A 23254-nucleotide genomic window follows, 5' to 3' on the forward strand; every position below is an offset into this window, starting at 1 on the left:
TCTGTCTGGTTTTACCCAGTTTTGTTCTATTACTGTTATTTTAATTGTAAAGCGCAACGGAATATGCTGCGCTATATAAGAAACTGCTAATAAATAAATATTAAAATAAATACAACACAGGCCGCTGCCCCTGTATACTATGACAACACAGGAAGCTACCCCTGTATAGTATGACAATACAGTCCACTCCCCCTGTATACTATGACAGCACAGGAAGCTACGCCTGTATATTATGACAACACAGGCCGCTCCCCCTGTATACTATGACAGTACAGGATGCTAACCCTGTATATTATGACAACACAGGCTGCTCCCTCTGTATATTATGACAACACAGGCCGCTCCCCTGTATACTATGACAGCACAGGATGCTACCCATGTATATTATAGCAACACAGGCCGCTCCCCTTGTATACCATGACAGCACAGGATGCTACCCATGTATATTATAGCAACACAGGCCGCTCCCCTTGTATACTATGACAGCACAGGATGCTACCCCTGTATATTATGACAACACACGCCACTCCTTCTGTATAGAAAGCCAATACTTGCCACTCACCCTATATAATAATAGTAACAAGACACCACAGGCCCCTCCGCCTGTATATTATGACAACGCAGGTCGCTCCCCTTGTATACTATGACAGTACAGGAAGCTACCCCTGTATATTATGACAACACAAGCCACTCCTTCTGTATAGAAAGACAATCCATGCCGCTCAACCTATATAATAATAGAAACAAGACACCACAGGCCCCTCCTCCTGTATATTATGACCACAGGTCACTCCCCTTGTATACTATGACAGTACAGGAAGCTACCCCTGTATATTATGACAACACAGGCCACTCCTTCTGTATAGAAAGACAATCCATGCCGCTCAACCTATATAATAATAGAAACGAGACACCACAGGCCCCTCCTCCTGTATATTATGACCACAGGTCACTCCCCTTGTATACTATGACAGTACAGGATGCTACCCCTGTATATTATGACAACACAGGCCCCTCCTTCTTTATAGAAAGACAAAACATGTCGCTCACCCTATATAATAAAAGGAACAAGACACCACAGGCCCCTCCGCCTGTATATTATGGCAACACAGGTCGCTCCTCCTGTATACTATGACAGTACATGACGCTACCCCTGTATATTATGCCACTACCCCTGTATACAATGACGGAACAGGATGCTAGCCCTGTATGTTATGACAACACAGGCCGCTCCCACTGTACACTATGACAGCACAGGATGCTACCCCTGTATATTATGACAACACAGACCACTCCCCCTGTATACTATGACAGCACATGATGCTACCGCTGTATATTATGTTAACACAGGCCACTACCCCTGTATACTATGACAACACAGGCTGCTACCTCTGTATATTATAGCAACACAGGCCGCTCCCCCTGTATACTATGACAGCACAGGATGCTACCCCTGTATACTATGACAGCACAGGCCGCTCCCCCTGTATACAATGACATCACAGGATGCTACACCTGTATATTATGAAAACACAGGCTGCTCCCCCTGTATATTATGACAGCACAGGATGCTACCCCTATATATTATGACAACACAGACCACTCCCCCTGTATACTATGACAGCACATGATGCTACCCCTGTATATTATAGAAACACAGGCCGCTCCCCCTGTATACTATGACAGCACAGGCCGCTCCCCCTGTATACAATGACGGCACAGGATGATATCCCTCTATATTATGACAATACAGGCCGCTCCCCCTGTATACTATGACAGCACAGGATGCTACCCCTGTATATTATGAAAACACAGGCCGCTCCCCCTGTATACTATGAAAGCACAGGATGCTACCCCTGTATATTACAGCAACACAGGCCGCTGCCCCTGTATACTATGACAGCACAGGATGCAACCCCTGTATACTATGACAGCACAGGCCGCTCCCCCTGTATACAATGACGGCACAGGATACTTCCCCTGTATATTATGACAATACAGGCAGCTCCTTCTGTATAGAAAGCCAATACATGCTGCTCACCCTATATAATAATAGTAACAAGACACCACAGGACCCTCCGCCTGTATATTATGACAACACAGGTCGCTCCTCCTGTATACTATGACAGTACAGGACGCTGCCCCTGTATATTATGCTACTACCCCTGTATACAATGACGGCACAGGATACTACCCCTGTATATTATGACAACCCAGGCCGCTCCACCTGTATACTATGACAGCAGATGATGCTACCTCTGTATATTATGTAAAGACAGGCCACTCCCCCTGTATACTATGACAGCACATGATGCTACCCCTGTATATTATGTTAATACAGACCACTCCCCCTGTATACTATGACAGCACAGGATGCTACCCCTGTATATTATGAAAACACAGGCCGCTCCTCCTGTATACTATGACAACACAGGCTGCTACGCCTGTATATTTTAGCAACACAAGCCGCTCCCCCTGTATACTATGACAGCACAGGCCACTCCTTCTGTATAGAAAGCCAATACATGCTGCTCACCCTATATAATAATAGTAACAAGACACCACAGGCCCCTCCCCCTGTATACTATGACAGCACAGGCCAGCCCCCTGTATTCAATGACGGCACAGAATGATAACCCTGTATATTATTACAATACAGGCCACTACTCCTGTATACTATGACAGTACAGGACGCTGCCCCTGTATATTATGCTACTACCCCTGTATACAATGATGGCACAGGATACTACCCCTGTATATTATGACAACACAGGCCGCTCCACCTGTATACTATGACAGCAGATGATGCTACCCCTGTATATTATGTAAAGACAGGCCACTCCCCCTGTATACTATGACAGCACATGATGCTACCCCTGTATATTATGTAAATACAGACCGCTCCCCCTGTATACTATGACAGCACATGATGCTACCCCTGTATATTATGAAAACACAGGCCGCTCCTCCTGTATACTATGACAACACAGGCTGCTACCCCTGTATATTTTAGCAACACAGGCCGCTTCCCCTGTATACAATGACAGCACAGGCCACTCCTTCTGTATAGAAAGCCAATACATGCTGCTCTCCCTATATAATAATAGTAACAAGACACCACAGGCCCCTCCCCCTGTATACTATGACAGCATAGGCCGCTCCCCCTGTATTCAATGACGGCACAGAATGATACCCCTGCATATTATGACAACATAGGCCGCTCCCCCTTTATACTATGACAGCACAGGATGCAACCACTGTATATTATGACAACACAGGCCGCCCCTCCTGTATACTATGACAACACAGGATGCTCCCCCTGTATATTATGACAACACAGGTCGCTCCCCCTGTATATTATGACAGCACAGGATGCTACCCCTGTATACTATGACAGCACAGGCCACTCCTTCTGTATAGAAAGCCAATACATGATGCTCACCCTATATAATAGTAACAAGTCACCACAGGCTGCTCCCCCTGTATATTATGACAGCACAGGATGCTACCCCTGTATACTATGACAGCACAGGCCGCTCCTCCTGTATACAATGACAGCACAGGATGCAACCCCTGTAAATTATGACAACACAGGATGCTACCCCTGTATATTATGACAACACAGGCCGCCCCTCCTGTATACTATGACAGCACAGGATGCTACCCCTGTATACTATGACAGCACAGGCCGCTCCTCCTGTATACAATGACAGCACAGGAAGCTACCCCTGTATATTATGACAATACAGGCCGCTCCCCCTGTATACTATGACAGCACAGGATACTACCCCTGTATATTATGACAATACAGGCCGCTCCCCCTGTATACTATGACAGCACAGGATGCTATATATTATTATTATGACAACATATGCTGCTCCCCTGAATATTAATACAACACAGGCCGCTCACTTTCAATTTATGGAAATACAATAACGGAGGGGTCAGCGCCACCTGTATTACGGTAACGGCGGGGTCTGAGTCACCCGTATTACGGTAACCGCAGGGTCTGCTGCACCCGTATTACGGTAACTCCGGGGTCTACGCCGCTTGTATTACGGTAACGCCGGGGTTTGCACCACCTGTATTACGGTAACGGCGGGGTCTGCACCTCCTGTATTACGGTAACGGTGGGGTCTGCGCCACTGTATTACAGTAACGGCGGGGTCTGCGCCACTGTATTACGGTAATGGCGGGGACGGCGCCACCTATATTACGGTTACGGCAGGGGCTGCGCCACCTTAATTACAGTAACGGCAGGGGCTGCGCCACCTGTAATACGGTAACGGCGGGGTCTGCGACGCCTGTATTACGGTAATGGCGGGGTCTGCGCCACAGTATTACGGTAACGGCGGGATCTGCACCACCTGTATTACGGTAACGGTGTGATCTGCGCCACCTGTATTACAGTAACGGCGAGGCCTGCGCCACCCTTATTATGGTAATGGCGAGGTCTGCGTCACCCTTATTACGGTAATGGCGGGGTCTGCGCCACCTGTATTACGGTAACGACGGGCTCTGCGCCACCTGTATTACGGTAATGGCGGGGTCTGCTCCACCTGTATTACGGTAACGGCGGGGTCTGCTCCACCTGTATTACGGTAACGGCGGGGTCTGCGCCACCTGTATGACGGTAACGGCGGGGTCTGCGCCACCTGTATTACAGTAATAGGACACTAGAGTGTCAGCCACCTGTACAGGGATAATGCAGCACCAGAGGCTGCTCCAGCTGCACTATAACAAGGCACCAGAGGCTGCTCCCCCTGTAGTACAGAACCTGACACCAGAGCTGCTCAGCCTATAGAATAATAATAATAATATCATTACCTGCTGCCAGACACAGCAATGGCTGCTCTCTGCTCCTGCTGCCTTGTGGGAATGATAGAAGGAAGGCGGAGCTCAGACCAGGGGAAAATGGCCGCCGCTCCAGACGTCACTACACGGCCAGGGAACCTATTGCTGCAGCCGGACTGGTCTACAAGAAAATGGCCGCCGGCCTCCTGCACTGAAGACATGTGTGGTAATAGTCATTACAGAGGGCGGGGTGTAGGAGGTTGAGGAACCAGTCACTAGGAATCAGCTTGTGCCAATCACTCTTTACTTCCGGACTTTGCGTTCCACCTTATTTCCGGACTGTGCGTTCCACATTCAGGAAGTGAGTTTTCATCGACTGCTGCAGGGTTGGTTCTATATCGGAGGGGCTGAAGGGACCTTGTGACGTTTTGAGGGGAGGAGCTACGTCACCAGGGGAGGAGCTACGGGCGAACAGGGTACCCGAAAAGTACCCTCGCGGGCTCGCTTCGCTCGCCACGCTTCGGGCACGGTGGCTCGCTCCGCTCCGCTTCGCTCACCACCTAATTACTAAAGGTAATAGTTGGTGGCGTGGACAGTAGAGGAACTATCCCGCTGGCGTAGCTCCTCCCCCTTGTGTCGTAACTCCTCCCCCAAATGGAAAAGGTCCCTTAGCCCACTTGATTCTAGCATCTACCCTGCTGCAGCCTCCCAGTGTCCGTGGAGATCAGGTAATGGCGTCTTACTATACAGGGGGAGCAGCATGTGGTGTCCTATTATTATTATTACACAGGGGGAGCAGCCTGTGGTGTCTTGTTGTTATTAATATACAGTGGGAGCAGCCTGTGGTGTCCTGTTATTGTTATTATACAGGAGGAGCAGCCTGTGGTGTCCTATTGTTATTATTATTATTATTATTATTATTATACAGGAGGAGCAGTCTGTGGTGTCCTGTTATTTTCTCTGACGTCCTAGTGGATGCTGGAACTCCGTAAGGACCATGGGGATTAGCGGCTCCGCAGGAGACTGGGCACATCTAAAGAAAGCTTTAGGACCATCTGGTGTGCACTGGCTCCTCCCCCTATGACCCTCCTCCAAGCCTCAGTTAGATTTTTGTGCCCGAACGAGAAGGGTGCACACTAGGGGCTTAGTGAAAAGTTTAGTTTTAGGTTTTTTATTTTCAGTGATGGTGGTGTCCTGTTATTGCTAATATTATACATGGGGAGCAGCCTGTGGTGTCCTGTTATTATTATACAGGTGGAGCAGCCTGTGGTGTCCTGTTATTATTATACAGGTGGAGCAGCCTGTGGTGTCCTGTTATTGCTAATATTATACATGGGGAGCAGCCTGTGGTGTCCTGTTGTTGTTGTTGTTGTTATGTCAGCTGCAGAGCATTACTACACCACTAGCAGTGTGACAGCTGCAGAGTATTACTACACCACTGGCTGTGTGACAGCTGCAGAGTATTACTACACCACTGGCAGTGTGACAGCTGCAGAGTATTACTACACCACTGGCAGTGTGACAGCTGCAGAGTATTACTACACCACTGGCAGTGTGACAGCTGCAGAGCATTACTACACCACTGGCAGTGTGACAGCTGCAGAGCATTACTACACCACTGGCAGTGTGACAGCTGCAGAGCATTACTACACCACTGGCAGTGTGACATCTGCAGAGCATTACTACACCACTGGCTGCAGAGCATTACTACACCACTGACAGTGTGACAGCTGCAGAGCATTACTACACCACTGGCAGTGTGACAGCTGCAGAGCATTACTACACCACTGGCAGTGTGACAGCTGCAGAGCATTACTACACCACTGGCAGTGTGACAGCTGCAGAGCATTACTACACCACTGGCAGTGTGACAGCTGCAGGCTGAGCCCCTCATTGCCGTCCCCCCCAGCAGTCACATCACTATAATGGTGCAAAATGTGAAATGTCCGCTAGGAGGGCGCCACACGTATAACGACGGCCATCTGCTGTAGAGACACCGGGTTGTATTATATAATGCCAGTATCAGAAGAGACTGACGTCATGTATGTAACAAGAGTTTCTGCAGCAGCTGTGCCTGGCGTTTACTATTATTCTATAGGGATCCTATTATTTTGTATACGTGCCGGCAGCCGGGCTGTTACTGTGCCCCGTGCTGTGTGCAAATGTGGGAATACCAGGTAGCGCTCTATCCAAATGACGCAGCCAAAACATAAAAACAATATAAACAGTAATATAGAGCAAAACATATACTAATGGGTGTTACCCTGAGGTATATGATATCTCTGGTATAAATGAAATACACAATGAGTATACACAAAGGTATCACTGATAAAATCAATGTAAAAGGAAAACGCTGATCCTTCTACATAGGAGACTCTCAGAGGTTTTGTCAGTCTCTTATAGTAAATGAGCAGCGCACAGTGTGAGTGAGAAGAAATCCTCCAGCTGATATGGTTCATACAGGAATGTGTCCTGAACCAGAATGACCGTTATATGGTAATTGTCCATCCGCTTAGTTCCGGTGTAACAACAAAGTGAGTTACATGTGTATAGATGTGATGGTGGTCAGTAGTCACTGCACCAGTGTTGGTAGTCCTTGCGGCACAAAGTTGATACTGCAGACCCGCTCTTGTGTGTAATAAACAGTGTTTTTAATTATGTTTTGGCTGCATCATTTGGATAGAGCGCCTCCCTGGTATTCCCCACATTTGTCTCTGTTTGAGGAGGCCGGCTACCCCTCTCCAGGTGGCTGCTAATCCTGAGGTGTATACCATCACAGACCTGCCCAGCGCCAACAAACCTATGCAGCAAGTAGGGGAGGGCAGCATCTAGAAGCAGGCACAGAGAGAGCGGCACTTACTCCTCCTGGGGCTTCCTTACTCATCCGCCTCAGGGGGCTCCCAGCAGCTCATCCTTCCTAGGCTGCAGAGGGTGTGGGTAGGAGGCAGGGGGCTGCGGGTGTAGCATGGCAGGAGCCTCTGGTATGGGAGGGCCGGGTTATAGCCTGCAGGCAGCTGGCACTGTACCCCGCTCGTGGCTGCTGCTGGTGACCCCGTCCGAGCCCCATCTCATGTTACTCGATACGGCTGCTCCCCTGTCGGTCTCCGGCTGCCTTTCCCTGTCTGTCTCCTGCTGCCTTTCCCTGTCTGTCTCCGGCTGCCTTCCCCCTGTCTGTCTCCTGCCGCCTTTCCCTGTCTGTCTCCTGCCGGCTTTCCCCTGTCTGTCTCCTGCCGCCTTTCCCCTGTCTGTCTCCTGCCGCCTTTCCCCTGCCTGTCTCCTACCGCCTTTCCCCTGTCTGTCTCCGGCTGCCTTCCCCCTGTCTGTCTCCGGCTGCCTTCCCCCTGTCTGTCTCCTGCCGCCTTTCCCCTATCTGTCTCCTGCCGCCTTTCTCCTATCTGTCTCCTGCCGCCCTGTCTGTCTCCGGCTGCCTTTCCCCTGTCTGTCTCCTTCCGCCTTTCCCCTGTCTGTCTCCTGACGCCTTTCCCCTGTCTGTCTCCTGCCGCCTTTCCCCTGTCTGTCTCCTGACGCCTTTCCCCTGTCTGTCTCCTGCCGCCTTTCCCCTGTCTGTCTCCTGCCGCCTTTCCCCTGCCTGTCTCCTGCCGCCTTTCCCCTGCCTGTCTCCTGCCGCTTTTCCCCTGCCTGTCTCCTGCCGCCTTCCCCCTGCCTGTCCCCTGCCACCCCTTGCCTGTCTCCGGCCGCCTTTCCAGGAGTCCCTGTCCCTTCACAATGTACTGCACATCAGTTCATTGTGACTCTACTCACAATAGCGCTACACTCTAGATCAGGCCCACTATGCAGTACAGCCTTATGGGGCTGGGTCACAGGAACCTCTGAGACACTGACCAGGACTCTATGGTTGTGGGGAAATAGGAGATTAAATGACCACTCTATTCCACATTTACTATGTTACATGTGCAATATCTTTTATGTATTATATTTATTCCAAGGAACTCTAGCTGTGAGGAACGGAGTCTTTATTACACATCACACGTTCTGCATTCTCTCTGATTGACCGAGGATGGACAAGGACAGTAGTCACAGGACTGAGAGGATAATAAAAATCACCCTGGAGATCATCTACCTGCTTACTGGGGAGGTGAGTGGATCTGGGAGCATCACAGCAACCTTATATCTATAGTAATAATACAGGGACATGACTGGGGAGGTGAGAGGATGTGGGAGTGTCACAGTGACAGCACTTATATCTATAGTAATAATACAGGGACATGAATGGGGAGGTGATAGGATATGGGAACATCACTGTGACCTTATATCTATAGTAATAATATAGGGACATGATTGGAGAGGGGAGAGGATGTGGGAGTGTCACAGTGACAGCACTTATATCTATAGTAATAATACAGGGACATGAATGGGGAGGTGATAGGATATGGGAACATCACTGTGACCTTATATCTATAGTAATAACTCAGGGACATGACTGGGGAGGTGAGGGATTCTGGGAGCGCTACAGTGACATCACTTATATCTATAATAATAATAGAGGGACATGACTGGGGAGGTGAGAGGATCTGGGAGCATCATTGTGACCTTATATCTATAGTAATAATACAGGGACATGACTGGGGAGGTGAGGGGATCTGGGAGCATCACTGTGACATCACTTTTATCTATAGTAATAAAACAGGGACATGACTGTAGACGTGAGGGGTACTGGGAGTGTCACAGTGACATCCCTTAAATCTATAGTAATAAAACAGGGACATGACTGGGGAGATGAGGAGATCTGGGAGCGTCACAGTGACATCACTTATATCTATAGTAATAATACAGGGACATGACTGGGGATGTTAGGGGATCTGGAAGTGTCACAGTGAGATCACATATATCTCCTGTAATAATACAGGGACATGCCTGGGGAGTTGAGGGGATCTGCAAGTGTCACAGTGGCATCATATATATCTAGTAATAATACAGGGACATGACTGGATCTGGGAGTGTCACAGTGACATCACTTAAATCTATAGTAATAAAACAGAGACATGACTGGGAAGATGTGGGGATCTGGGAGCATCACAGTGATGTCACTGTTATCTATAGTAATAATACAGGTATATGACTGGTTAGGTGAGGGGATCTGGGAATGTCACAGTGACATCACTTATATCTATAGTAATAATAAAGGGACATGACTGTGGAGGTGAGTGAATCTGGGAGCGCCACTGTGACCTTATATCTATATTAATAATACATATGTGACTGGGGAGGTGAGAGGATCTGGGAGTGTCACAGTGACATCACTAATATCTATAGCAATACAGGGACATGACTGGGGAGGTGAGGGGATCTAGGAGAGGCACAGTGACGTCACTTATCTATAGTAATAATACAGGGACATGACTGGGGGAGGGGATCTGGGACTGTCACAGTAACATCACTTATATTTATAGTAATAATACAGGTATATGACGGGGAGGTGAGGGAATCTGGGAGTGTCACAGTAACATCACTTATATCTATAGTAATAATACAGGGACATGAGTGGCGATGTTAGGGGATCTGGAAGTGTCACAGTGACATCACATATATCTCCTGTAATAATACAGGGACATGCCTGGGGAGTTGAGGGGATCTGTAAGTGTCACAGTGACATCATATATCTCTAGTAATAATACAGGGACATGACTTGATCTGGAAGTGTCACAGTGACATCACATATATCTCTAGTAATAACACAGGGACATGACTGGGGAGGTGAGGGGATCTGGGAGCATCACAGTGACATCACTTATATCTATAGTAATAATACAAGGACATGACTCGGGAGGTGAGGGGATCTGGGAGCGTCACAGTGACATCACATATATCTCCTGTAATAATACAGGGACATGCCTGGGGAGTTGAGGGGATCTGTAAGTGTCACAGTGACATCATATATCTCTAGTAATAATACAGGGACATGACTGGATCTGGAAGTGTCACAGTGACAGCACATATATCTCTAGTAATAATACAGGGACATGACTGGGGAGGTGAGGGGATCTGGGAGCGTCACAGTGACATCACTAATATCTATAGTCATAATAGAGGGACATGACTGGGGAGGTGAGAGGATCTGGGAGCATCATTGTGATCTGATATCTATTGTAATAATACAGGGACATGACTGGGGAGGTGAGGGGATCTGGGAGCATCACTGTGACATCACTTTTATCTATAGTAATAAAATAGGGACATGACTGGGGAGATGAGGAGATCTGGGAGCGTCACAGTGACATCACTTATATCTATAGTAATAATAAAGGGACATAACTGGAGGTGAGGTGATCTGGGAGCATCACAGTGACATCACATATTTATCGTACTAATACAGGGACATGACTGGGGGTGGTGAGGGGATCTGGGACTGGCACAGTAACATCACTTATATCTATAGTAATACAGGTATATGATTGGGGAGGTGAGGGGATCTGGAAGTGTCACAATAACATCACTTATATCTATAGTAATAATTCAGGGACCTGAATTGGGAAGTAAGGGGATCTGGCAGCCTCACTGTGACATTGCTTATATCTATAGTAATAATACAGGTATATTACTGGGGAGGTGAGGGGATCTGGGAGTGTCACATTGACATCACATATATCTCTAGTAATAATACAGGGACATGACTGGGGAGGTGAGGGGATCTGGGAGCGTCACAGTGACATCACTAATATCTATAGTAATAATACAGGGACATGACTGGGGAGGTGAGGGGATATGGAAGCGTCACTATGATGTAACCTATAGCTATAGTAATATTACAGGGACATGACTGGGAAGGTGTGGGGATCTGGGCGTGTTACAGTTACATCACTTATATCTAAAGTAATAATACAGGGACATGACTGGGGAGGTGAGGAGAACTTGGAGCATCACTGTGACCTCACATATCTATCGTACTAATAAAGGAACATGACTGGAGAGGCGAGGGGTTCTGGGTGCACTACAGTGACATCACTTTTATTTATATTAATAATACAGGGACATGACTGGGGAGGTGAGGGGATCTGGAAGTGTCACAGTGACATCACATATATCTATAGTAATAATACGGTGACATGACTGGGGAGGTGAGGGGATCTGGGAGCATCTCAGTGACATCACTTATATCTATAGTAATAATACAGGGACATGACGGGAGGTGAGGGGATCTGGGATTGTCACTGTGACATCACATATCTTTTGTAATAATACGAGAACATGACTGGGGAGGTGAGGGGATCTGGGAGCGTCACTGTGAAGTCACATATCTATAGTAATAATACAAGGACATGACTGGGGAGGTAAAGTGACCTGGGAGTGGTACAGTGATGTCACTTATATCTATAGTAATAATACAGGGACATAACTGGGGAGGTGAGGGGATCTGGGAGCATCAGAGTGACATCAGTTATAGCTATAGTAATAATACAGGGACATGACTGGGGAGGTGAGGGGATCTGGGAGTGTCACAGTGACTTCACTTATATCTATAGTAATAATACAGGGACAGGACTGGGGAGGTGATGGGGGGGCTCTGGCAGTGTATATATTGATATTTGATGTCTCCTCCATTACACAGGATTACACAGTAGTGAAGAAGACATCCAGTGAGTGTGAGATACTCAACAGCCATCCCCGTGTGTCAGGACGACTGAGTAGAACCCAGAGCCCAATCACGGTGCCTCCACCTGACTCACTAATACATGAGAGACACAGTGACCAAAAGATCCTGGAACTCACCAACAAGATCATTCAGCTGCTGACTGGAGAGGTGACTGCTGGGAATGGGGCATTATACAGTAACACCAGGGGGGGTGTCTGGGTGATGACTGGAGAAGTGACTGCTGGGAATGGGGCATTATACAGTAACACCAAGGTATGTGTCTGGGTGATGACTGGAGAGGTGACTGCTGGGAATGGAACATTATACAGTAACACCAGGGGATGTGTCCGGGTGATGACTGGAGAGGTTACTGCTGGGAATGGGGCATTATACAGTAACACCAGGGGATGTGTCTGGGTGATGACTGGAGAGGTGACTGCTGGGAATGGGGCATTATACAGTAACACCAGGGGATGTGTCTGTGTGATGACTGGAGAGGTGACTGCTGGGAATGGGGCATTATACAGTAACACCGGGGGACGTGTCTGGGTGATGACTGGAGAGGTGGCTGCTGGGAATGGGGCATTATACAGTAACACCAGGGGATGTGTCTGGGTGATGACTGGAGAAGTGACTGCTGGGAATGGGGCATTATACAGTAACACCAGGGGATGTGTCTGTGTGATGACTGGAGAGGTGACTGCTGGGAATGGGGCATTATACAGTAACACCGGGGGACGTGTCTGGGTGATGACTGGAGAGGTGGCTGCTGGGAATGGGGCATTATACAGTAACACCAGGGGATGTGTCTGGGTGATGACTGGAGAAGTGACTGCTGGGAATGGGACATTATACAGTAACACCAGGGGATGTGTATCGGTGATGACTGGAGAGGTGACCGCTGGGAATGGGAAATTATACAGTAACACCAGGGGACGTGTCTGGGTGATGACTGGAGAGATGACTGCCGAGAATAGGACATTATACAGTAACACCAGGGGATGTGTCTGGGTGATGACTGGAGATGTGACTGCTGGGAATGGGACATTATACAGTAACATCAGGGGACGTGTCTGGGTGATGACTGTATCACTCTGTGTCATGATGTCACTGTCTATGTCTCCATGCAGGAGGGGGAGTATATAGAGGAACACAGGGGTCTGTACAAGGACGTGATGATGGAGAATCACCGGCCCCTCACATCACTGGGTAAGAGGAGACTGTCATGTATTGTACAGGGGAGAGCAGGTATGGGGCCCCCTATATATACACATCACCTGATAATCACATATATACAATGTACTCAGTCACTGTGTGTCTCCTACAGATGGGCCCAGTAACAGAGATACCCCAGAGAGATGTCCCCGTCCTCTGTATTCCCAGGATTGTACAGAGGAGAATCACAGGATCCCACAGGAGGATCAGGTAGGTGGGCTATAGGGTCTCCCCAATAAACCAAAGTGACTGTCACTGTATGATCTGTAGAGGAGCTGTGTGTCATTATATTTGTCTTGTTTACATAGGGTGAAGCCCAATTAAATAATATTAAAATCAAAGATACAGAGGGAGAAGAAGAGACGTATGTGACTGATATAAAGGCAGAAGATATAGAGGGAGAAGAAGAGACGTATGTGACTGATATAAAGGCAGAAGATATAGAGGGAGAAGAAGAGACGTATGTGACTGATATAGAGACAGAAGATACTGAGGAAGAAGAAGAGACGTATGTGACTGATATAAAGGCAGAAGATATAGAGGGAGAAGAAGAGACGTATGTGACTGATATAGAGACAGAAGATACTGAGGAAGAAGAAGAGACGTATGTGACTGATATAAAGGTAGAAGATACAGAGGGAGAAGAAGAGACGTATGTGACTGATATAAAGGCAGAAGATATAGAGGGAGAAGAAGAGACGTATGTGACTGATATAAAGGCAGAAGATATAGAGGGAGAAGAAGATACATATGTGAGGGGTGATCAGCCGTCTAAGGAGAAGGAGATCCCTACAGATATCAGCACAGGTGAGTAATAAACACTTATTACAGGAAAGTGTCACATATTCTCCTTCCTCAGTCACTACAGCAATCTCTTATCCTACACCCTCCTCTGTCAGTACAGACTAATGAGGAATTTGTTTTTTCCCAGTGTGGAGTCAGGAGACATCAGCTCCTATTATACTCCTGCTCTCCCCTCACATCATGTCACTGTGTGTTACCAGCCCAGAGATCTGGCCAGTCTCCTCCCCACACTCTCTGGTGTATCTTATACATCAGGAGACATCAGCCCCTATTATACTCCTGCTCTCCACCCCTCACATCATGTCACTGTGTGTTAACAGCCCAGAGATCTGACCAGTCTCCTCCCCACACTCTCTGGTGTATCTCATACATCAGGAGCCATCAGCCCCTATTATTCTCCTGCTCTCCCCCTCACATCATGTCACTGTGTGTTACCAGCCCAGAGATCTGACCAGTCTCCTCCCCACACTCTCTGGTGTATCTTATACATCAGGAGACATCAGCCCCTATTATACTCCTGCTCTACCCCTCACATCATGTCACTGTGTGCTACCAGCCCAGAGATCTGACCGGTCTCCTCCCCACACTCTCTGGTGTATCTCATACATCAGGAGACATCAGCCCCTATTATTCTCCTGCTCTCCCCCTCACATCATGTCACTGTGTGTTACCAGCCCAGAGATCTGACCAGTCTCCTCCCCACACTCTCTGGTGTATCTTATACATCAGGAGACACCAGCCCCTATTATACTCCTGCTCTCCACCCCTCACATCATGTCACAGTGTGTTACCAGCCCAGAGATCTGACCAGTCTCCTCCCCACACTCTCTGGTGTATCTCATACATCAGGAGACATCAGCCCCTATTATTCTCCTGCTCTCCCCCTCACATCATGTCACTGTGTGTTACCAGCCCAGAGATCTGACCAGTCTCCTCCCCACACTCTCTGGTGTATCTTATACATCAGGAGACATCAGCCCCTATTATACTCCTGCTCTCCACCCCTCACATCATGTCACTGTGTGTTACCAGCCCAGAGATCTGACCAGTCTCCTCCCCACACTCTCTGGTGTATCTCATACATCAGGAGACATCAGCCCCTATTATTCTCCTGCTCTCCCCCTCACATCATGTCACTGTGTGTTACCAGCCCAGAGATCTGACCAGTCTCCTCCCCACACTCTCTGGTGTATCTTATACATCAGGAGACATCAGCCCCTATTATACTCCTGCTCGACCCCCTCACATCATGTCACTGTGTTTTACCAGCCCAGAGATCTGACCAGTCTCCTCCCCACACTCTCTGGTGTATCTTATACATCAGGAGACATCAGCCCCTATTATACTCCTGCTCTCCCCCTCACATCATGTCACTGTGTTTTACCAGCCCAGAGATCTGACCAGTCTCTTCCCCACACTCTCTGGGGTATATTGTACATCAGGAGCCATCAGCCCCTATTATACTCCTGCTCTCCCCCTCACATCATGTCACTGTGTTTTACCAGCCCAGAGATCTGACCAGTCTCCTCCCCACACTCTCTGGTGTATCTTACACATCAGGAGACATCAGCCCGTATTATACTCCTGCTCTCCCCCTCACATCATGTCACTGTGTTTTACCAGCCCAGAGATCTGACCAGTCTCTTCCCCACACTCTCTGGGGTATATTGAACATCAGGAGCCATCAGCCCCTATTATACTCCATCTCTCCCCCTCACATCATGTCACTGTGTTACCAGCCCAGAGATCTGACCAGTCTCCACCCCACTTTCTCTGGTGTATCTCATACATCAGCAGACATCAGCCCCTATTATACTTCTGCTCTCCCCCTCACATCATGTCACTGTGTGCTACCAGCCCAGAGATCTGACCGGTCTCCTCCCCACTCTCTCTGGTGTTTCTCATACATCAGGAGACATCAGCCCCTATTATACTCCTGCTCTCCCCCTCACATCATGTCACTGTGTTACCAGCCCAGAGATCTGACCAGTCTCCTCCCCACACTCTCTGGTGTATCTCATACATCAGGAGACATCACCCCCCATTATACTCCTGCTCTCCACCCCTCACATCATGTCACTGTGTGTTACCAGCCCAGAAATCTGACCAGTCTCCTCCCCACTCTCTCTGGTGTATCTTATACATCAGGAGACATCAGCCCCTAGTATACTCCTGCTCTCACCCTCACATCATGTCACTGTGTGTTACCAGCCCAGAGATCTGACCAGTCTCTTCCCCACACTCTCTGGGGTATATTGTACATCAGGAGCCATCAGCCCCTATTATACTCCTGCTCTCCGCCTCACATCATGTCACTGTGTGTTACCAGCCCAGAGATCTGACCAGTCTCCTCCCCACACTCTCTGGGGTGTATTGTACATCAGTAGCCATCAGCCCCTATTATACTCCAGCTCTCCGCCTCACATCATGTCTGTGTGTTACCAGCCCAGAGATCTGACCAGTCTCCTCCCCACACTCTCTGGTGTATCTCATACATCAGAAGACTTAAGCCCCTATTATACTCCTGCTCTACCCCTTACATCATGTCAATGTGTGTTACAGCCCAGAGATCTGACCAGTCTCCTCCCCACACTCTCTGGTGTATCTTATACATCAGGAGACATCAGCCCCTATTATACTCCTGCTCTCCCCTCACATCATGCCACTGACCAGCCCAGAGATCTGACCAGTCTCCTCCCCACACTCTCTGGTGTATCTCATACATCAGAAGACTTAAGCCCCTATTATACTCCTGCTCTACCCCTTACATCATGTCAATGTGTGTTACAGCCCAGAGATCTGACCAGTCTCCTCCCCACACTCTCTGGTGTATCTTATACATCAGGAGACATCAGCCCCTATTATACTCCTGCTCTCCCCCTCACATCATGTCACTGTGTGTTACCAGCCCAGAGATCTGACCAGTCTCCACCCCGCTTTCTCTGGTGTATCTCATACATCAGCAGACATCAGCCCCTATTATACTCCTGTCTCCCCTCACATCATGTCACTGTGTGCTACCAGCCCAGAGATCTGACCAGTCTCCTCCCCACACTCTCTGGTGTATCTCATACATCAGGAGACATCACCCCCTATTATACTCCTGCTCTCCACCTCTCACATCATGTCACTGTGTGTTACCAGCCCAGAAATCTGACCAGTCTCCTCCCCACTCTCTCTGGTGTATCTTATACATCAGGAGACATCAGCCCCTATTATACTCCTGCTCTCCACCCCTCACATCATGTCACTGTGTGTTACCAGCCCAGAGATCTGACCAGTCTCCTCCCAACACTCTCTGGTGTATCTTATACATCAGGAGACATCAGCCCCTATTATACTCCTGCTCTCACCCTCACATCATGTCACTGTGTGTTACCAGCCCAGAGATCTGACCAGTCTCTTCTCCACACTCTCTGGGCTATATTGTACATCAGGAGCCATCAGCCCCTATTATACTCCTGCTCTCCGCCTCACATCATGTCACTGTGTGTTACCAGCCCAGAGATCTGAACAGTCTCCTCCCCACACTCTTTGGTGTATCTCATACATCAGGAGCCTTCAACCCCTATTATACTCCTACTCTCCCCTTCACATAATGTCACTGTGTTACCAGCCCAGAGATCTGACCAGTCTCCTCCCCACACTCTCTGGCATATCTCATACATCAGGAGCCATCAGCCCCTATTATACTCCTGCTCTCTCCCTCACATCATGTCACTGTGTTACCAGCCCAGAGATCTGACCAGTCTCCTCCCCACACTCTCTGGTGTATCTCACACATCAGGAGCCATCAGCCCCTATTATACTCCTGCTCTCCCCCTTCACATCATGTCACTGTGTGTTACCAGCCCAGAGATCTGACCAGTCTCCTCCCCACACTCTCTGGTATATCTCATACATCAGGAGCCATCAGCCCATATTAATCCCATAGTCTTCTTATCATGTCACTGAGGTCAGGTAGGATTTGTTTTCTGTAACTAACATGGTGTTGAGTCTCGGCAATAAGAAGGCAAGCTGAGAACTTAACTCTCTGCCCTAGAACGCCAGTCTCCTTTTTCGAGTAGGCCGTGACATTGGTCTTCAGCACATGGATGAGTAATGCATAATAGGAGGTCACTGGATTCAGTGGACCATGCTTTAATTAAGAATTGGAACCTCTTAATAGGTCTTATTTTCTAAAGCAGAGTAATGGGAAGTGTATGTGACAGGATGGTCTTCATTCCTTAATATAGGTACTCCATTCCTAGTATGTCTGCAAGTAGAGACCTCATAGATAAAAAAGTTCATACTTCATGAGCAAACAGATTGATTATGGGGAGTGATATTCTGTACAGATGTCCTGGAGAAGGTATCTAGACAATCCCTGTTATACAGAGTGGAGATCATGTAAAGAGGGATAGACCCCTTGATAGAAGAATGGTCTGGTTACACCCCTTGGCTAGAGGATCGGTCCAGTTACGTCTCTTGGCTAGAGGATCGGTCCGGTTTTGCCCCTGGGCTAGAGGATCGGTCCGGTTTTGCCCCTGGGCTAGAGGATCGGTCCAGTTTTGCCCCTGGGCTAGAGCATCGGTCCGGTTTTGCCCCTGGCTAGAGGAACGGTCCGGTTCTGCCCCTGGCTAGAGGATCATTATGGTTTTGCCTCTGGGCTAGAGCATGGGGTCCGGTTTTGTCCCTGGCAGGAGGAACGGTCCGTTTTTGCCCCTGGCTAGAGGAACGGGCCGGTAAGGCTCCTGGGCAGCAGGTGATCACTAAAAAAGCCTAGTTAATATCCCATTTATAGCGGATCTTTCGTCTGGAGAAAAATTAAATTATACTAAAATTCTCTGGTGAAAATGTCTGTGTATCTTCATTCTCTATAACGTCTGCAATTTAAAGACCTAAGAAACTGTAGGTTAGTATGACAGTACAACAGGAGATTACGTAGAAAGCCCTTTCGAAACAAGTGTGTCGATCCATCAGTGCATTCGGTTGTTGGGGAAAATGGTGGCGGCCTACGAGGCCATACAGTTTGGCAGGTTCCATGCCAGAGTTTTCCAGTAGGACCTGTTGGACAAGTGGTCGGGTTCCCACCTACACATGCACCGAAAGATAATCCTGTCGTCAAAAGCTAGGATTTCACTCCTGTGGTGGTTACACAGCTCTCACCTACTGGAGGTACGCAGATTCGGGATTCAGGACTGGCTCCTGGTGACCACGGATGCAAGTCTCCGAGGCTGGGGAGCATTCACTCAGGGAGAAAGCTTCCAAGGGAAATGGTCTAGTCAGGAAGCCTGCCTTCACATAAACGTGCTGGAATTGAGAGCCATTTACAACGGCTTTCAACAAGCGGTACATCTTCAAGATCATCCCATGCAGATCCAGTCGGACAATGTAACAGCAGTCGCGTACATAAACAGGCAGGGTGTAACGAAAAGCAGAGCGGCAATGGCAGAGGTGACAAAGATCCTCCTCTGGGCAGAAAGACATCTAAAGGCTATGTCAGCAATTTTCATTCCGGGAGTAGACAACTGGGAAGCAGACTTCCTCAGCAGACATGATCTCCATCCAGGAGAGTGGGTTCTCCACCAAGAAGTCTTCGAAGAGGTGACAAGTCTTTGGGGAGTTCCTCAAGTAGACATGATGGCATCTCGTCTCAACAAGAAGCTTCAGAGATATTGTTCCAGGTCGAGAGAACCTCAAGCATTAGCGGTGGATGCGCTAGTGGCCCAGTGGGTTTTCCGGTCAGTGTATGTCTTCCTTCCACTTCCGCTGATCCCAAAAGGGCCAAGGAGGGCTTGGTGCCCAGATCTTCAGGAGTAGCTCATAGAAGATCCTATTCCTCTTCGCTAGGACCTGTTACGGCAGGGGCCGTGCGTGTATCAAGACTTACCGAGGCTACGTTTGACGGCATGGCTGTTGAGCGGCGAATCCTAGCCCGAAAGGGTATTCCCAAGGAAGTCATCCCCACTCTTATTCAGGCCAGGAAAGGAGTAACGTTGAAACATTACCACCGTATTTTGAGAAAATATGTATCTTGGTGTGAATCCAAGAAGGCTCCTATGGAAGAGTTCCATTTGGGACATTTTCTCCATTTTCTGCAGGCTGGTGTGGAGGCGGGCCTCCGAATGGGATCAATCAAGGCCCAGATTTCGGCCTTGTCAGTATTCTTCCAAAAACAATTGGCCTTTCTTCCAGAAGTTCAGACCTTCGTGAAAGGGGTTCTGCACATCCAGCCTCCATTTGTGCCTCCAGTGGCACCATGGGACCTTAATGTGGTGTTGCAGTTCCTTCAATCGGATTGGTTTGAGCCTCTACAAGAGATAGAGTAGAAGTTTCTCATTTGGAAAGTGGTGATGCTTTTGGCATTGGCATCCGCACGGCGGGTGTCTGAATTGGGGGCCTTATCTCACAAGAGCCCTTACCTGATCTTCCATGAAGATAGGGCAGAGTTGAGAACTCGTTAACATTTTCTTCCAAAGGTGGTTTGATCTTTCCACATAAACCAACCTATTGTGGTGCCAGTAATTCCTGACACGTTCACTGAGTCAAAGTCTCTAGATGTGGTTAGGGCTTTGAAGATTTATGTCGCTAGAACAGCTAGAATACGGAAAACAGAGTCTTTGTTTGTCCTTGTATGCTCCCAACAAAATTGGGTGTCCTACTTCCAAGCAGACTATTGCACACTGGATCAGAGGTACGATTCAGCAAGCTCATTCTACGTCTGGATTGCCGTTACCGAAGTTGGTGAAGGCCCATTCTACTAGGAAGGTGGGCTCCTCCTGGGCGGCTGCCCGGGGGGTCTCAGCATTGCAACTTTATCAAGCAGCTACTTGGTCAGGGTCAAACACATTTGCTAAATTCTACAAGTTTGACACCTTGGCCGATGAAGACCTCAAGTTCGGTCAATCGGTGCTGCAGGGTCATCCGCACTCTCCCGCCCGTACTGGAGCTTTGGTATGTATGAGAAAACAGGATTTCAGCTGCGGGGTACACTGTGCTCCACAAGGATTGGACAATGGGGTGTAGAGTAGGCTCTTGATCTGAGGCACCAACAGGCTCAAAGCTTTGACTGTTCCCAGAATGCACAGCACCGCCTCCTCTATAACCCCGCCTCCCAGCACAGGAGCTCAGTTTTGTAAGTTTGTGCTGCAGTAAGCAGGCACTTAACAGCGGGGTTGCTCCAAGCAGCCCTAAGAAAAGCTTTTTATGAAGACTTCAAGGGCAGCAGCGGTGGTAAATGTCTTGTGACATTCACTGCTGCAGCTCCAGCTCTCCCCAGCGGTGCTGTACACTCCCGAGCCTTGGTTGCCGGGTACTTACAGCAGAGGCTCCGGTCTTCTTCACGTTAGACACACACAGCTGGGGCTCTCCAGGATCACGTGGCCGCGCTTCGGGAGGTGGTAAGTGGGTCTCGCTTGCGGGACCCTGTCTTTATCGCGATCCGGCGCGGTCAGTGGGAGGCGGGCCGTGCGCGCTGGCGGTGGACACTTTGACAGTACAGGCGATCCCACTAGATCACCAGGGCATGGGCGCAGGTCAGATTTTCTCTCTAAACCAGTTTTTATATCGCCCACAGTACCCGGTGGTTTTGCCAGCAGCGGGGATAAGGCTTAGACCTGAAGCCCCTCCCCCAGCCCCAGGGCGCCATTTCCAGCAAGTGTTCCCACCCTCGAGCTGCATATCTGTCTCTCCCTCACTCCCTGTCAGTGTCTGCGGCGCCATTTCTCTCAGCTCACTGTTCCTGGGAATGCTAGGGCAAATCCTCCTATGTAAAGCCGCCTGGTTGTCAGCGCTGTGCCTTTACATGACATTTAAGTATTCTACCTGCCTTTTTAGACTATGATAGTTAAGAAAGAGTGCATTTAGTCAGTGTTTTATAGTACAATTACCCTGTGATATACATCCAGTTCTTACTGTGTACTGTTATATCTATTAACTATTTAGCAGTATAAGCTAGTCCAGTGCAGTATTATTGTCAGTAATAACCTCTGCATTGTACAAACTGTGACTTTCTCTGGCTGGGTCCACAGGATAACATTGTGATATGGTTGAGGGACAGCGGAAATGGCACCAACACGGTCACAATCTTTCTAGCCTCCCAGGATGCATCGGGGCCTTCACCATATAGTCCCACCCACTGTCTCAGTCAGATCAGTTTTTTGCTTGGTGCGGCAGGAAGCCGCATGGTCACAGAGCTGCTGTGAGAATAGCCTCAAGCTTTTATTATTTAATTTTTATAGACTTACTATGTTTTTTTAAGCGACTTTTGTTAATAGCGTCTTAAACGCATGCTAGAAAGAGTCGCTCCAACAACTCCTCACCGGGTCGCAACAGAGCTTACCTTCGGGTATTAGTGCTCTCTCGACGGGCGTCTGTGTCGGATGTTCTAGCAGGTCCAGCAGACGTAACCAGGCTGTGGCCGGAGCATGGGGAGACGGTGAGTCTATGGACTTCCGCTTACTAGAGGGGTCAGGACACAGCTACGCTGAATTTGGTGGAGACTACAAATAGTGTGTTGATGCGCCGAACATCTTGAGTGCGACAGCGCTACGCTCTAGGGATCATGGGCGCCAGGACTAGGTAGAGGTCGCGATCCTTAGGGTTTAAGTCAACAGGGGGATTCAGACGCTCTCCTGGCCACCCCTCCTCCTAGTTCATGACAAGTTTCCGTGCGTCTCTCGTTTCATGAACTGAATGACCTCACTTCCGGCTCAGACGCTACCACGAGGGTACTCGGTCGCAACTTAGACGCTGCGGTTGTGTACACTAGAGATCCCGCCTAGACCGAGTTGCAGGCCTTAGCGTCTGCATACACGTGGAAGTCGCTGAGCGTCCGTGTCCGCAGGAGCGACTGTATCAGTTATATAA

At 48.7% G+C, this 23254-nt stretch overlaps 1 protein-coding gene across 1 annotated transcript in view; it reads left to right on the forward strand.

Moving 5' to 3' along the window:
• Window positions 1-5257: 5257 nt before the first annotated feature.
• LOC134983430 (zinc finger protein Xfin-like) overlaps window positions 5258-23254 on the forward strand; it is a gene marked incomplete at its 3' end in the record, with an annotated part of 183717 nt that continues 165720 nt past the window's right edge. Inside the window, exons 1-6 of the mRNA XM_063949110.1 lie at window positions 5258-5522; window positions 8742-8890; window positions 12362-12553; window positions 13516-13594; window positions 13713-13810; window positions 13909-14407. Coding sequence (XP_063805180.1) covers window positions 8813-8890; window positions 12362-12553; window positions 13516-13594; window positions 13713-13810; window positions 13909-14407 — 946 coding nt within the window. The remainder of the gene's footprint in view (window positions 5523-8741; window positions 8891-12361; window positions 12554-13515; window positions 13595-13712; window positions 13811-13908; window positions 14408-23254) is intronic.

This window comes from Pseudophryne corroboree, assembly GCF_028390025.1.
Source record: "Pseudophryne corroboree isolate aPseCor3 chromosome 3 unlocalized genomic scaffold, aPseCor3.hap2 SUPER_3_unloc_15, whole genome shotgun sequence".
Lineage (NCBI taxonomy): Eukaryota > Metazoa > Chordata > Amphibia > Anura > Myobatrachidae > Pseudophryne > Pseudophryne corroboree.